Raw genomic sequence first — 17,852 nt, 5'->3', positions numbered from 1 at the left:
GTGGCTTATCCGCTTAGACCAATGACTTTACATAGCCCCACAGAAAGTAGTCTAGCGGTGTTAAATCACAAGATCTTGGAGGCCAATTCGCAGGTCCAAAACGTGAAATTAGGCGGTCACCAAACGTTCCTTTCAATAAATCGATTGTGGCACGAGCTGTGTGACATGTTGCGCCGTCTAGTTGGAACCACAGCTCCTGGAAATCATGGTTGCTCAATTCAGGAATGAAAAAGTTAGTAATCGTGGCTCTATACCGATCACCATTGACTGTAACGTTCTGGCCATCATCGTTTTTGAAGAAGTACGGACCAATGATTCCACCAGCCGGTAAAGCGCACCAAACAGTGAGTTTTTCTGGATGTAACGATGTTTCGACATACATTTGAGGATAAGCTTCACTCCAAATGCGGCAGTTTTGTTTGTTGACGTAGCCATTCAACCAGAAGTGCGCTTCATCGCTAAACAAAATAAAATGGACGTAGTGCGCGATACGTATTCCGCACAGAACCATTATTTTCGAAATAAAATTACACTTTTTGCAAGCGTTGTTCAGGCGTGAGTCTATTCATGATGAATTGCCAAACCAAACTGAGAATAAATCACTTGACAGCTGTTAAATCGGTCGCCATCTTGAACAGTAATGCCAACTTAAAGTTATATACCTCGAAAAAAAAACACCCGTTATATAAGGATCATTCTAGCACTCGTCCATTTGAAAACTCGCCACTTCGTGGCTCGTTTATGAATTTTGAATTTGTGAAAGAATATTGATACCTTCTGCAGTTGTTATAAATAACTATTTTAAATAGTTACAATTTTCAATTTTTATGTCATTGGATAAAACAACTTTTTCTAGTCAACATTGAATTTTTCCAAAAGTCATTTAACAATAGATTATTTTCTGATCATTGCTTCTTCATCTTAACAACCTGAATATGAACTAGTTAGTTTGAGCCAAATCATATGCTTTTACCCCTTTTAGTCAAATATTTCTATTTGTGTCTTATACTACTATTTTCGGTTTCAGGAGGGAGTGCTGATATTGGAGAACCGAGTATGTGTATGTGGAAAAGTTGCAGAATATCTCTGTGCTTGCAGTACTGTTATGTACTGTAGTACCGAGTGTCAAGTGAGTTAAATTTAATATTTTATTATTTATGTTGAAGAATTAATATAATTGTTTTGTCCTCATTATGCATTCTATTCCCCAATTTTCACTTATTCAATCAAATTCATTGTTCGTATGACAAGTTATTAATTTTCTTTTTATTTTCAGTTGAAAGATTGGTGGCCAAATCATCAAAGAGTTTGTTCTTCTGTGATAGTGATGACATCAGGAGAGTAAACTGGTGGATAAACTTATGATGCCCTGTTAGTTTAAGTGAAAATATTTTATATATTTCAGTTGATATGTTATTTTTATATTTGTTGTGTTGTTTTTTCATAAATATTGTTTTCTTTTCATAATGTAAATACCTATATTTATTGTCAAAATGAGAATTGAGCTGGAAATTCCTAAGATATTATTTTGATATTCGAATTAAGTATAGTTCTTTCTATTTTTGTACCTGTTAATAGAGTTATGTTGATTATGTTCTATTATTGTTATTATTATACATCAGTAATGGAAAGAGTGAATTCCATGTATAACTCCCGAGTTCTAATGATGCAAAAGAAATAGTGGAAACTGATTATATGAACATTAAATAAATAGCGAACAAGATTTATTTAACATTTATGATTATTATTAAATAAGGTCTTCTAAAATAATATTCTTGCACCTACTAAAGATCCAAACACCAAAAATCATTTTTTATCTCCTTTGCAGTACAATTCGATGCGAATTTTGATGTAAGTCTTGTGTCAACTCAGAACGTTTGTATCAAAGTGAAACTTGAGTTTTAAGAACGGACAAAAAGTCTGTTGGAGCCATATCACGTTAATATGCTGAAAGTTCTCAAAGATTTATTTGTTACAAATTCGTTCATAATTCATACAAAATCCAAAAGTTTTATTATCACAAAACTGCCGCTTTTCTGAAAATCAATACCAAATTTCCAATGTTTCAAGCTTACATAATATTTTATTTTCTATTCCTCACCTATGGCATACCCCTTTGTACGCAACGACATCTCGTCTTTAATATTACCCAATGAAATAATAATTTGATCAACTTGATTGATTATACATCGATATGTCAATCTAGGGCCAAAAAAATCAATAAAATTCTGAGAAAATCACTGATCAAGTGTCAGTTTTTGATCGCTCATTCGTTTATGCGCCTATTACACCATTGAAGTTTACGCCACATGATGAAGTAACTTCCAAAGATCAAGGAATAAGTTCCATTCACTGATAACAAATTTGCAGTAAAATTAAAGTATGTCCTTCCAGCCGTAGTGACCACTTTAACTTTCGAATGGAATAACTTGAAATTCTTGGAGTAGGTTTGGATCTTAAAGATCTCTAATGGGCATAATTAAATAAAAATACAATTATTTGAATATTATCTAGCCACAGGAACAAATAAGAAACTCTTATTTCGATTTTTAATAAATTTTCACATGTATCTGTTGAATGTTCACCTGAAAAAGTGATTTTTGGCTTCACTATTTCCCCAATAATACAGTGAAGAAACGTTTACATTTCAGAAAACCTGATTGAAGTGAAGCTAAATGAAAATGTCAAATGATTTAAAAATATGCTTTCTTTGTTTTTCGTCAAGGTAATCGAAAATAAATATAGATTCAAAGAAACAACAAAACCAATCAATATGTATTTTCACTAAACGTAGGTATTGGTGGTGATGTGAATAGAATGAAAAAATTTCCCACCTGTCGTTATATTTTAACTTCGAAATAGACTTTTTTTCTTCAAAATGATACTACTCTCACTAAGCATAAAAAAATCGGATTGGATTGAACAAAATTGCAAATCTGGTATTATATTAAACTCTTAATTGCATAAAAGTTTGTAAAACAGTTTGTTAACAAAGGCAAAAGGCTATTATATAGGATATATCATTTACAATAATTTGGTTCAAACTTCGTTATCGAACATCTTTTTTTCACATATAAGAGCAAATGTGGTCGTCAAAACACTTCAAATATTCATCCGGAACATAAAGAAAGCCAAAGTGACTTTCATTGGCATTTCTGAAATTGCCAATAAAGATATTTAGAATTAGAAAGGAAATATGATTCTGGTTTTTGGCAGAATTTAACGGAATTTATATATAAAAATTTCTAAAAAATAGAATCGTTTCTAGTTTAAACCGGAAACTGAATTATAGTTGTGTTATAAAAAAATGCACTAGTGAGACTGAAAATCTGCCAAATACAGCGTTGACTAAACTGAAATCTTGCGATAAGTCAAGTCAATAAACCGAATATTTATTTGGCACTATATTATATTTGAGGAGCAGACTTGTAAAATGCTGTTTGTCCAAAATTGTAAATTTTCAGGAAAGGCAAAAAACTGATGCTCAAAAAAAGCCTTAGTTACCGAGTTGCGATTTGTACCATAAAACAAGAAAAAATACCATGAGTAATTACTCAATTTATAGTCTGGAAAAAGAGAAAATAATACATATTATTTAAAAAATAGAACTGGACACAATGCTATTAGCATGTCTCAAGTGGACAAACAGCATTTGATAGTCACCTAATCAGGTTTTTTGGTAAATGATTATGAAAAAATAAAACAAATATGTTCTTTCTAAACATTGCATTTTGTTTTTTATACTTTTTAAATGAAATTAATTTCCTCCATATTCGCAGTGCTCTTCAAGCATTCCAGCTCTGGATCGTTGTTCCAGTTTTCGCCAAGGCCCAGATAACGATAAATAATAATAATAAATGCTTTTTTTTACAATGTCGAGGGACTTAATTCATTTAATATGTATAAGTGATTTTCATCGTATATTTCAAGCAGGTGATAATGCAATTTGAATGTCCAGGATTTTATGAAACGATTACCATCCATATGAATAATGCAACGACACCTTTGGTTGAAAAAGTGAAATTTTGGACAAACTGCGTTTTGCAAGTCTGCTCCTCATTTGATCTCTGTAATGACAATTAGTGTGGCGAGGAGTTTATTCACATTGAAGAGGTTGAAAACTTGGCTCAGATCAACAATGGGTCAGGGGCGGATCCAGACGATGTTCGCTCGGTGGCCATAGAAAGTCACGGCTCATATAGGTTAGCAAAATAGCGGAATTTCTTGTTGGTACCTACCAGATCAAGTGGTTTTTTATAGAAAGATAGATTTCAGTAAATCATATCAAATTCAGTTTTCAAAATTTTTGTAGGACAAAAACAAATAAAAAATAATTTCACATATTTCATAAATATATGTAAATTGATTTCATAAAGAAACTCAGGCGCAAGAAAGTATAATGTGTAGTAAAAAGAAAATCATTATTTTTGCATAAGGAACAAGGCTTCAATTACCAAATTGTCCAATTTGGATCAAACATGCGCTGTTTCGTTCCATAACTACAGTTCAAAGTTAACAGTTGTGCCTTAGGGGAACAGCTCTTCGTAGATAATTCCCTGCCAATCTCACTAAATACACAGCAAAACCTTCCTCGCCGTTTCCGAAGGCTCACCGCGTTTCCACCACGACCGTTTTTACTTGACGTTGTCATAAATGATCCACTCTTCATCACCAGGTATCAACCGTTTAAAAAATGGAGGATTTTGTTGCGATTTTGCAGTGAGTCGCAGTGGAAATTCGGTCCATGCGAACAGCCTTATGAATATACTGTTCCAAACGGTTTATTGTGCTCTCTTAAGCTCTTGAGCAATCAAAACAGGACTCGACAATGTCCACGCTTTTATCAATATTTTCGACAATTGGCCTCAGGGCCGCCGCCAGACATTTTAGCTCCCCGGCGAAATAAAATTTCACCGCCCTGTTTTGGCTAATTTATCTGAATTTTATTTGATGGAGCCTCTATTATTCCTCTCAGCAATCTTTTCAATTTTATATGAAATCGTATTTACAACTCAAAATCACCTTGTCAAATTTATCGTCCTGCATTGTTTAAAAGCATGACCCTCTATTATCTATAACACTCCCGCCTCTACAATTTGGCGCCCCGGCAAAATGTCCAGTATGCCCCTCCTGGCAGCGGCCCTGATAGGCCTTCCAGTGCGTGGTGCATCTTTGACATCGAAATTACCGGAACGGAATCGACGAAACCAAAATTGCACGTGATTGGCTGTTACAGTATCACGTCCAAAAACACTATGTACATTTTCAGCCGCTTGGCTGGTATTTTTGTCTTTATCTAAGAAAAACTATAAAATACATATAGCGTATTTTCTTTGCTAGTGTCCATCTTTGTGGCATGATCAAACTCAACTGAGCCAACTCATCACAAAACTGTCAGAATGTTTTTGTAGTGCGAAATCTCATCTTCATAACCCGATCGGACTTGTACAACACGAGATACAAAGAACTAAAGCCATGTATTGGAAAAATAATGAATTCCTTTTTACTACACCTATTAAATAAAAACATACGATCAAATATTAAAAATTTAATAGCAAATTTTAGTCTCCTATTTTGGACTATCGTATCTTCAACATTGAGACTGCTGCAAATGGTTCTATGTTCTAGATGATATCCATTCTTTCACCCTTGTGAGTGCCTATGCATATTTTTCGATTTTTCAGGAAACATTTTTATATTTATAAGGTCCAGGGGGGGGGCATGGCCTCCGGGCCCCCCTCCCTGTATCCGCCCCTGCAATGGGTCAGGAAAGATTGACAGGCTTGGCCTTCTTATACATCCATAGGTAAATTTTTTCAAAAATTTATTCTCACATTTAAAGTACAGTAATTTTACAGTTTTTTTTATTACATTCAAAAACATCGAGAGATGTGCAACAGTACCTAGACAAAATGTCTGTTTCTACCATTGCACTCCCTCACGTTCCTCGAAATGTACATACAAAATAACAATTGGCAATAAGACGAAAATCGAAAAAACAAACAAAACAAAACAAATGGAGAAAGCAGTGACGGCAGGTAAGGACTCATCCGGACATGCAGGTAGTCCAGAAATCTATATCATACGAATGCAAACCTCTCAGGATTCTCAAATATAAAACTCCTGAGCTCTGATTTAAAGACATTCAATCTTTTATTCTGTTTCAGTTCAGTAGGAATGACATTAAACAATTTTGGACAGAAATATAGAAATGATCTTTGGGTGACCGACTTCTTGAAAAATTGAACCTGAAAAACCAAATTATGTGTTGATCTAGTCACTCCTGTACTTTTTTGCTTGAAACTCTTATTTTTCTTAAACACCCTTATAACACACTGATTTATGAAAATAGCTCTTATATTCAATAATTTAGACTCATCGTAAAGTAAACTTGTCGAGTACAATCTTTCTTTTTTTAACATTACTTTGATAAGAGTGTTCTGTGCCGTCTGTAACGTCTGCAGCGAAGTGTAAAATGCGCCCCCCCAAGCAACAATACAGTACCTGATTATTGACTCCGCTAGGCTGTTATATAATATAAGTATATTTTTTTTGATAGAATGTCTCTCAGTATATAAAATGTATGGCTTAATGATCTTATTCTCTTTGTTACCTGACTGATTTGTTCTGTCCATCTTAAATGTTGATCCACCATAACCCCAAGATACCTTATGGAAGATGTTTTTTCCACCTTTGGGCAAGAACATAATTGGGTATTACAGGGAGGCGAGTGTAGTTTCAATTCAATCAAGGGCTGGTCGACAATTGATGGGGAGAAAGTAATATATTTAGTTTTATTTAAGTTCAATGTTAGTAAATTGTAGTTCAACCATAAATATATTTTTCTCAATCCAGATTCAGCCATGGTTTTTACCTCATCCCAGGTTTCAGCACAGAAAGTTAGAGCTGTGTCATCAGCATAACAGACTAAATGGGCTCCTAAATTCTTTATTTTAGTAATATTGTTCATATAAACAAGGAATAACAGTGGTCCTAAGACCGTTCCCTGTGGTACCCCAACCTTTACAACCATATATGAACTTTTCACGTGTCTAATTGCAACACGTTGTGATCTCTCCGACAGATAATCCCCGATGAGATCCAAGGCAATCCCTCGAATTCCGCAGCCCTCCACTCTTTGAAGTAGTTTATTATGTGGAATAGTATCAAAGGCCTTGGCTAGATCAAGGAACACCGCGAGGCATTTTTTTGAGTTATCCATAGCTCTTATCGGTTTCTCTAAAAAGTCAAGTAAAGCATCCTCCGTATTAAGGTTTTTCACGAAGCCAAACTGTCTGTCAGTAATTATACCATGTTTATCGAAAAATTTTGACATTCTATTCTTGAGGGATTGTTCAAATAATTTCGCGAAATTGTTTATAACAGAAATAGGCCGGTAATTATACATTTGACTTTGATCTCCTGTTTTGAAAACCGGAGTGACAAGAGACTCTTTCCATTGGCTAGGAATTTTACCCTGTGAAAAACACAGGTTGATTATATGTACTAAGGGAGAAACAATGTAATTGTGAATAAGTTTAATAATTTTAGATGATATTCCGTCGGGTCCAGGAGTACAGTTGTTTTTCAAATTTGAGATGAGAATTATAATTTCGCTAGTTGTTACTGGTGTTAAATAGATTGATGAATAATTCGGATTTTCTTCCTGGAAATTCTCAGGTAAAGTACTTTTTTCAATCTTTTTAGCCATATTCACACCTAATTCAACAAAATACCTATTGAAAATGTCTGCCTTTTCCTCATTTTCACCAACCATAACGTTTTTTCCATTATTTAATAAGACATTTTCTATTGCACTACGTTTTCGTTTACCTGTGACGTCATTTATTATATTCCAAACCTTTTTATAATTTCCATCAGCCTTGGTTATTTCATTCTGATAATAATCAGATTTAACACGTTTTATGAGAGTGTTAAGTTTGTTCCGATAACATTTATATTCCATCTCCAGCTGTACCGTATGATTTTTGCGTAATTTTTCCTTAAGTTTATTCCGTTCATTTATTGATTTTATTAAACCAGTTGTAATCCATGGCTTAATTTTTTTGTATTTATTCGATTTCAGAATTTCAGTGCTACTACTTCCAGTGATATAGTTATTTAGTTTTTCCATAAATAGATTACACGATTCTTGTGAATTACGATTCATTAATACGTCTTCCCAATTTTCACCGCTCATCAACCGCAGAAGTTTTTCATAATCGATTTTAGTCGAAATTTTGTTTTTGACGTTCAGGCCGCATGTTTCTTCCGAATTTTTCTTATTTATACTTACAAAAGTAGTGAAATGATCAGTCATATCAGTGTGAATAACAGCCGGTTCCATATAAACCTTATCTAGTAAACACTTTTTTATTTTAATGAAAATATGATCGATTATTGATACACTATTCTGTGTGACTCTAGTTGGCTTATTTATATATGATGTGAACCCATTCGAATTCAAAACGTTCAAATAATCATTAGTATCACCAGAATCAGAATGGAGTAAATTTATGTTTATATCTCCAACGTATATCTCGAGATTCTGGTGTTCCAAGCCGTTTAGATATAATTCTAAATTTTTTATGTAATTTTTTGTATTGGTTGCTGGTGACCTATAGTAAGCAGTTATTCCTATCTTATGGTGATATGAGAGATAGTTGTTTGCCAGAATCACCCTGAGAAACTTACATTCATTTACCTGAGTAATAGTTACATTCGCAGTCAAATTGTTTTTTATATAGACCACAACCCCGTCGCATTTAGTGATTTCTGATTCATTGTAATGCAAAGTATAATTTGGAATAGAAAATGTACTCACATCGGCAATTTTTCTTGTTTCCGATAGAACAATAACATCAAATATATCTCCCGACATTTGGACCTGCATCAAAAGCTCATCATAATGTTTCATCAAGCCACGGATATTAAAATGGACAATATTAAAACCCTGCACATCTCTGCTCGCTCCATCCTGTATATACTCCTGAAAATTTACATATGACCTAGTGTCAACCTGAACATCCCGATCAACTAAATTCAGACAGTCCAACATAACCGTCAATTCCAAATTTTGAGAGCCCCAACTAACATAAACAATCCATAATGAAACTAAAAAACATGTCATAATTTACAGTTCAGATAAAGACAAATGTTTATTTAGGGTGAAAATCTCCCTCAAAAATTAAATATGAGTCATTCTTATTTTTAACAACATGAACTTTATTTTTTTCATCATTAATATATATTTTTCCATTTAAAGTCCATACATTCCTCAAACCAAACTTCTCAATGGCTCGGTTAAGTATTTCGACCCTTATATTAGTCAAATCTTCCCTTATGACCAGTCCAGTACCTTTCAGTAATTTTTTCTTGGAATAAATCTCTTGTTTGGTATCGTGTTTGAATAATCTTATGAGAATTCCTCTATTTTTATTTGCGATCTTCTTTCCGATTCTGAAACAAAATTCAATGTCCTCTTCAGACAACGTTGTGGACATTTTAGAATTCAGGAATTTAATTAACTCCTTTTTGGTATCCTCTTTTGTTCTCTCTTCAAAACCGAAAATTCTCAAATTCAGTCTTCTACTTTCCTGATCCATTCTCTCTATATCAGCCTCAATACCTCGTTTACATAGTTTTGCCTCCTGAATTTCATCTTCTAGTTTGTTTATTTTCTCTTCAAGATCTGATTTAAGTTCACTTTGTATACTCTGAAATTTTTGCACAGTTTCTTCTAGGTTTAACAACTTATTGTTTATAGTTTTTATGACGGCTTCTGTCACTTTGTTTACAATCGTCTTGATAAACGAGTCGTTTTTCATACACTTGTTCAGTGCCTGACTAACTGAGGACTCTATTTCTTCTCGTATATCCCTTGTCAGAACCATTTTGGTGAAACAGTAATAATCAGTATGTAATTAATTATCACGTAGAAATAATTCAGCCTTTCACTTTGGATTTACAACAGAATTTTAAATAATTTGCGGAGCTCGTCAATATGCAGCTACTTCTCGCTCGCCATATGAACGTATTTGTCATCATAATTAAACTCGATATTAATTCTGTCATAGAAAGGTTTGCGAATATGAAGAGGAGATGCTTAGAATTTTTATTATAATAAACACAAAGGACAAACTATATTACTAGTAAATGATTTTATTTCCATTTCGCAACAATTGCTTTTCAGTCATGAGTTTGTAGGCATGAGTTTGTTTTTTTGTTTATTATGATCACAAATATTTCGCGTATTTATTCATGCGAAGAAAGTTCTTTGTTATTTGTAAAATGTGCCTTGTTGTTTATATACGTTTTATAGGTGTTTATTTTTGATGAAAAAATTGATTTGTACCTGACGATTTTTTGTTCGACTACACCCATAAGAAAAATCTTCGTCTTTGCAGAGTGTCACGTGAGTGAAACATAATCTTTTATTATTAGTTCGGCTGAGAAAGTGATGACAGCAGGAATATAAACTGGTGGAACGAACTTAGTATATTCCTTGTGTTGTTTATTATTGTTTTCTTACTTATATTTATCACTGTTTTCTTTTTATGATTTAAATAAAATTAGCCGGAGATCATGGAATATATCGGGTTATATGGGATACTATGTTTTTTGAATCAACTACAATCGCCATCTAGAGTCCTTCCTTAAGCCATACTACTGTTTATTGTATTCGTCGTTTTTTTTTTTATTATGCCAGGGAACGAGATTTTGGTTCTCGTGAAAGTTTTTCGGTTTTATAATGAAACATTTTTGAAAGGACTTTACTTTGATATCTTTGCTCAATTGAGAAGATTGATAATGTAGAAAAGCTTTAGTTCAGATGTACCGCCCATTTTCAGATTATGTTTTTTTTCGAACCTAACCTGTAAATTTATAAAGGCGACATAAACAAGCCGCAGGTATAGTTACATAAAATAATTTGCTGTTTGTGAGTGAAAATAAATTCATTCTACCAGTGGCGTACCCAAGGAGGGCTAAGGGGGATTTATCCCCCCCAGGAGGAATATCCATTATCTGTAATAACCTTATATATGAGAATCTTATTATGAGTAGGCAAATGTCTTTGGACAACTTCTTCAAAAGAAGGAAAATTTGAATATTTTTTCTTTATTCCCTCCCAAAGCTTATGTCTGGGTACGCCACTGCTTACTACAGAAACTAAACGCATCAATTTAACAACTAATTTCAAATACAACAACTCTCTTTTCCTTGTGCAATTCTGATGTATTGATGTGATATAACACATGGTCGAAATGTTGGGGATTATTCTTCAATTTAACATTTTTTGATTTCACGGAATTTATCACTTCTTTCCATAAAACCAATTATATTTTATTCATTTCTGCGTCCTCATCGAATTTGCTCATATATTGCGAAAGAGCATTGAATTGGCCTTAATATGAGAGGTCATGAGTGTCAAAAGAGTTTTACAAACGAGTATGGGGAAGGGTGATTATAAATATTCTGAAGAGAGCGAAATAGGTAGAATCTTTCCAATCGTTTTATGAATGAAAAACTATAAATGAGAATATGTTCTTTACAGTAAAAACTTCTTCATTTTGCAGGCTTTCGAACGACATATCAAGTTTTGTGCAAGCTACTTTCCTTTTGCTGTGATATCACGGCTAACATGATGACAATGAAAAAGATGAAAATACTCAAACTTTCCTTTGCTCTATTTCAGAGCTGCTTATGGTTGGATATTGAAATAATTCTCATGGAAATACTTAATTCTATTGAACTCAATGTTTCATGAATAAATGAATTAAATTCTAGTTATTTTTAATGAATAAAATAACTAAATCAAATAAGTCCAACTGCCACTCGAAATAGCCATTTATGGAAAAGGGAAAACCCACATGCGACTGTTGTTTCCCATTCCCAACATGAGTTACGGGTAAACTTATGGTTGGGACTGATGAGGGGCGAACTTTTTGGTCCACTAATTCTTCCAGATCGCTCAATCCTGAAGAATTCAAAAATATTATCATAGAGAACCTACCAGGCATATTAGACCAAATTAATGTCCCTGGCTACCAGACAAAATGTTTGATTTCAAATGGATAGCTGCCCATAATAATCGGAATGTAGAGCAATTAATGAATCAACAGTTTGGAATGAAGTGGATTGAAAAACACGGTCCAGTGAGATGGCCACCCATGAGCCCCGATCTGACCCCTCTAGATTGTTATTTGTGGAACCTGCTCCTTCGACAAAACAGTCCAAAAAATTACTTAGAATCATCCAAAACTTTATTGAATTCAAACCGAAATATTCAATTGAAAATTCAATGCATCTAATCCAAACCAAAAAATATCAGATTATCAACTGATGCAATATTAATTTTATTCGATATACATACAAAATTTTTCTCCAGTATTCCACCTAATGAGACTATTGAGCTATTAAGAGATTTATTGAACACTAATTAATGCTATATAATAATTAAGTAAGATATTCTAGAAAAGCTCAAAATTTGTATCAACCAAAATTATTATCAATCTAATAACAAGATCTACAAATTTGTAAAATATTTGATTATGGGAAACCCTATTACCCCTTTATTAGCCGTAATTTTCAGGAATAATCTTGAAATGAGAATTCACCGAAACCCAATTGCTTAATTTTTCTCATATTGGTTTATATATGTTGACGATATCGCGTGCTGTTTCACAGGTACACAAATACAGTAGAATAAATTCCTTAATTTCATCAACAACCTGCATTCTTCAAATACGTTCACAATGGAAGTGGGAACTATCAACAAAATTAATTTTCATGATTTGACAATTATAAAATCAAATGATTTTCATGAATTTTCAGTTTACCACAAACCAAACTGATGTAATCATACATAACATACCGAATCATCCCATTCAACAAATATTATCAAAATTCAATAGAAAAATCCATAGATTATTTAACGTTCCCATAAAATAAAAATAATAATGTAGACCTCAATATAATTGAGCAAATTGCTGTAAACAATAACTATTATGTGAAATTGATTGATGAGTTGTTGATGAACCAAACAAAAACCAGAAAAAAGCATTGAAAATGATATACCCACATATTGAAGAAAATTTCAAATATATTTACATAAAATATACCAAAGGTATTTCTGAGAAAATTGCCACATATCTTGAAAAAACTTCAATATAAGAAATTCATTTAGAACGAAGTGAAATCTTGCAAAATTTATCAAAAATAACAAAGAAACTATATCAAAAGCTGATAAATCAGGAGTGTATAAGATAGATTAATTATTAAATTCTATTTGTCTATTGATTCTTCTTGAAATTTAAATGTGTACATAAGACGATTGAGCTGAAATTGTTATTTTATTTTGTTAGAAGACGTAACGACTTCCATGAATGATAATATAATGACTTATATATTGTCAATGAAGATAACTCGAATTATGAAATTCCTACCTATGATTAAATGAAATTTATATATTTGAGATCAAATTTTCTTTATATTATCAACAAAATTTGTCAAACAATAGTTGTCAAATTATTTCATTTATATTAAATAGCCTTCATCAAGTAGACTCATTAAACTTTTATAATCTTATTTTTTTATATTAATGTGATTATTTAGATGAAACAATATATCAATGATTGGCAGACATTAAAAACCATCTACGATTTAGAGAAATCTATGATTTAGAGAAATCAAGAAACATGGGTCACCATTTAATTTCAAAGACATATAAAATAGATTTGATTTAGATCACACAATTGACATTAAAACACGGGCTTATTATTAATATTACAAATACCAAAAGATGTATCTGTTCCTAATTTAATTTCAATTTCATTAATTATAGTTTCATTTCAAATTCGAAGTTAAATCTTCATAACACTCCTGTGTTAGAAAAAATTTAATATAGATTTCCCTCCAGAAATGATATTAACCTCACTTTGCTGGTTCTAAACTTCTTGTTCCAAGGTTACTCCATATGAATCAGGATCTCAAATGTTATTACTTTGATTACAAGTTTATGAGATATTTTTATAATTTCACAAGATTTGAAGTGGTGATCCAAAAATTTTACTTCACTTTAGATTGGTGATGTAGGATCAGAGAAACAGGAAAATAATACTCTGTTAGTTCGCCGACGTTTCGGAAAAATTTATTTCCATCCTCAGGGCTGTACAAACTTTACGGAAAACATCATTTGTAACATTGATGAAGGTGTTTACAAAAATAAAGGAAAGATGATCATAACTAAAAGTTATTGACATGAAAATATCACAGAAAAGATGGTCTGGTATAATTCAGATATACAAAGAAACATTATATAATACAAAACATTTTCAGTTTAAGATAATAATTGAAATAAAAAGTAATATACACACATATAGATACAAACAAAGTACTTACAAGCTAGATAAATGTATCTTCCCAAAATCATCTCATCAAAATTCAAATCAATTCTCCAATAATTCACGTATAAAGAAATCATAATATATTAAAAAGCGGGGACAAACAATGCGACCGATGCATAGACAGTACGCCGACAGGAGGTGAAATCAAAGGAACAGCGGACTCGAAACAAATTAGCGTAAAAAACTTAGATGTATGTATGTGATGCGCTGAATTATTAGAAGCCAATTTCTTCGCAACAGGTTCCCGTACTAGGTCCTTGTTCAGCAGAATTTTGACGAATCTGTTGTTCTTGTTTTGGACGCGAACAGTGGGATCAGATTCCAATTTTTCATAGGTTTGCGAATCGTCAAGAAGTTCTGTACACTTTTTAAAATATTCATCCCTATTCATAAAAACAGTGACGTTCCCTTTATCCTCTCGAACAATAAAGATCATATAGTTGTTTTGAGAGCTGATAAAGGGAACGTCACTGTTATTATGAATAGGGATGAATATTTTAAAAAGTGTACAGAACTTCTTGACGATTCGCAAACCTATGAAAAATTGGAATCTGATCCCACTGTTCGCGTCCAAAACAAGAACAACAGATTCGTCAAAATTCTGCTGAACAAGGACCTAGTACCGGAACCTGTTGCGAAGAAATTGGCTTCTAATAATGGCATTTTTCCTAAGATGTACCGGGTTTTTCACCATAATTTGACCCCCCCTTTAACTTTCTTACTGAAAGAGGTATAAAAAAATGTTTCCTACAAAAGTTTCACGAAATCGACTATTGTTTTTTTAAAATGATTTCACAAAATGAAAAATATACAGGGTGAGCGATATATTGATTGCAACTTCATTTTTTCGAATGGAACACCCTGTATATTTTTCTATATTTGACTAGCTCTTTTTCCTCTGACTTCGAATATATAACATATGTTTGGCCTATCTCTCTTGTTCTGAGTACCACAGAGTTTCAAATTTTAAGAACCACTTGGATTTCACAGTAATCAGTTTTAAGCGGTAGGCTGCGATAATTCAAAATGCCTTTTTTTGAGTTATCTCGTTGGCATATGACATGCGTTTGTCATTGAATGAAACTATTCAACAAATATGCACTACACAGAAGCGGAAAAATTTGAAATATTTCCACTTTATGTGAAAAACAATAAAAACAAAAAAGCTGCAAGGAGAGAATATATGGAGTTGCATCCAAATTATCCAATTCCAAGTGAAAACACATTCATTAATTTTTACAACCGTATAAGAGACTTGAAAAAAATTAAGAGAAAGAGGCGTAGCATCTTAAGAAATGAAAATCAAAAACTGGACATATTGCTCTATTTTGAAGGTAATGTTACTTTAATTATTTGTTGGTCAGTGCTGAAATTTCATTCGAAACTAACCGCACAAATTAATAAAAATTGTTATAGAATGTCCGGAAAACGGATTGAAGGAAGAGTCGCGTGACCTGGAAATAAGCTATTCCAGGATTTATAGGGTACTGAAAGAGCACCATTATAGGCCATACAAATTATTGCCAGTACAACTCCTCACAGAAGACCAGAAGCGCAAATGATTAGAATACTGTCAAAATATGCTGCAAAGACTGGAGGAAAACCCTAATTTATTTAAATTTATAATGTGGACGGATGAATCATCGTTTTCCACTGCCGGCGTATTCAACAGAAAAAATAGACATTCTTGGAAAAACAAAAATCGAAGACAAAGAAAAACTTTTCATATCAGAAAATCCGGAAGAAAATCTGTTAACGTTTGGTGTGGCATTGTTTATGATAAAATTGTGGGGCCTATATTTTTCGACTACAAATTGACACGTGAGACATACTTAGAAAATATATTGCCAGAGGTAGCTCAGCTTTTGGAGCAACTGTTTTCTGCTGAAGAATTGGAGCAAATAATTTGGCAACAAGACGGAGCGCCCCCGCATAGCATTTTGGAAGTTCGAGAACATTTAAGTGGGCAATTTGATCTTTGGATTGGTAATGGCGCACCCATTCCATGGCCACCAAAAAGTCCCGATTTAACACCGTTGGAAACGTTTTTATGGCCGTTTTTGAAGGAAAAAATTTACATCAATAATAATGAAAGTGTTGAGATGATTAAAAACGAAATTGAGGCATTAATTTCTGATCTAAATCAGAACCATAATAATGCCATCACAAATAGTCTGAACAACTTGAGACAACGATACGAACTATGTGTATTGAATGAAGGTGGCCATTTCGAGCAATTACTTTAGTTCAGATATCATTTATTCCATACTATTATTTTTTTTATTTTTTATTGGTTATTGTTATTGTTAGGCATTCATTGAAAAAATAATGCTTTTAAGTGAATTGTTTGAATATAAAGAATTTCGGAATAATTTCAAATATTTTTCATTCCGCATTTTCATTTCAAAACTCTGAAAATAAATACGCATATATATTCGAGATGAGGAGATAATAACCAAACAAAATATGGAAAAATATACAAGGTGTTCAATTTGAAAATATGTAGTTTCATTCAATATGATGTTCACCTTGTATTCGTTCCAATTGACGTAACCATTTTCGAAAAATTTATTTGATATCTTCCGATTTTTGTATGATATATTTTTATGTATCTGTTTTTGTAACAGAGTTCGAGGGGGGTTTTATAGTGAAAAAGGTATGGAATATCGTTGCCAACGAGATAACTCGGAAAGGGCATTTTGAGTCATCGCAGCCTACCACTTAAAAACTGATTACTGAGAATGCCAGTTGGTTCTTAAAATTTGAAACTCTGTGGTACTCAGAATAAGAGAGATATACCAAACATGTTATATATTCGAAGTCAGGAGAAAAAGAGATAGTCAAATATAGAAATATATACAGGGTGTTCCATTTGAAAAAATGAAGTTGCAATCAATATATCGCTCACCCTGTATATTTTTCATTTTGTGAAATCATTTTGAAAAACAATAGTCGATTTCGTGAAACTATTGTAGGAAACATTTTTTTATACCTCTTTCAGTAAGAAAGTTAAAGGGAGGGTCAAATTATGGTGAAAAACCCGGTACTTTCTACCAAGAAAGTTTACATAGGCCAGACGGGCCGATATCTGATATCCAAAATACAGAAACATATTAGGTGTGTCCGTTTGCCGATCTCCAACCCTAAAACAGCCTTGGCCGAACATTGCCTGAACGAAAAGCACAACTTTAATTTTGAAGACGTCAAAATATTAAATAGGGAGCCATACTTGAGCAATCGGCGAATTTTTGAAATGTTACAAATAAGTATCCATGACTCAGTAAATTCTAGAGCTGACATCCAACAACTTAGCCGATTTTATTATTCCTTATTAAAAAGAAATATTCAACTACGGAATGAATAATAATAAAATAAAAATGTCTAGCCCCTATCGACTTCATTACTTCAGCTTATCACATATATACATCTTAGTTTTTTACCCTAATT

General features: G+C 32.7%; 2 protein-coding genes and 1 long non-coding RNA gene across 8 annotated transcripts in view; 2 read left to right on the top strand and 1 right to left on the bottom strand.

Annotated features, from left to right (window-relative positions):
• Positions 1–1,738, top strand: part of LOC123682589 — a 143,958-nt gene extending 142,220 nt beyond the window's left edge. For all 6 annotated transcript variants that reach the window (XM_045621303.1, XM_045621301.1, XM_045621305.1 and 3 more), the window contains 2 exons: positions 1,028–1,129; positions 1,277–1,738. In XM_045621303.1, the coding sequence (XP_045477259.1) occupies positions 1,028–1,129; positions 1,277–1,345 (171 nt within the window). In that variant the 3' untranslated portion in view covers positions 1,346–1,738. The remainder of the gene's footprint in view (positions 1–1,027; positions 1,130–1,276) is intronic.
• A 4,342-nt stretch (positions 1,739–6,080) lies between these two features.
• Positions 6,081–9,893, bottom strand: LOC123682411. The gene is made up of 4 exons (XM_045621010.1): positions 9,273–9,893; positions 8,705–8,989; positions 6,875–7,477; positions 6,081–6,248 (listed from the first exon to the last, which is right to left on the bottom strand). Exons 1-4 carry the CDS (start codon positions 9,891–9,893, stop codon positions 6,081–6,083), a joined length of 1,677 nt encoding a protein of 558 aa, XP_045476966.1.
• Positions 9,894–10,143: 250 nt separating this feature from the next.
• LOC123682588 lies at positions 10,144–11,786 on the top strand. Its single transcript, XR_006747834.1, has 2 exons — positions 10,144–10,414; positions 11,577–11,786. It is a non-coding gene; the product is annotated as an uncharacterized LOC123682588 (long non-coding RNA).
• Positions 11,787–17,852: the final 6,066 nt, after the last annotated feature.

This window comes from Harmonia axyridis, chromosome 6 (assembly GCF_914767665.1).
Source record: "Harmonia axyridis chromosome 6, icHarAxyr1.1, whole genome shotgun sequence".
NCBI lineage: Eukaryota > Metazoa > Arthropoda > Insecta > Coleoptera > Coccinellidae > Harmonia > Harmonia axyridis.
Note: the sequence above shows the minus strand (reverse complement) of the source record. Positions and strands in the feature narration are given on the sequence as shown.

What these genes read in the sequence shown, in the direction of transcription:
- LOC123682411 (XM_045621010.1), bottom strand. Translation starts at nt 9,893, where the DNA reads ATGGTTCTGACAAGGGATATACGAGAAGAAATAGAGTCCTCAGTTAGT. An exon ending in CGAATGTAACTATTACTCAG is followed by an intron (nt 7,478 to 8,704) that starts GTAAATGAATGT and finishes TGTTTTTCACAG; the next exon opens with GGTAAAATTCCTAGCCAATG. An exon ending in GTGCTGAAACCTGGGATGAG is followed by an intron (nt 6,249 to 6,874) that starts GTAAAAACCATG and finishes TTGGTTTTTCAG; the next exon opens with GTTCAATTTTTCAAGAAGTC.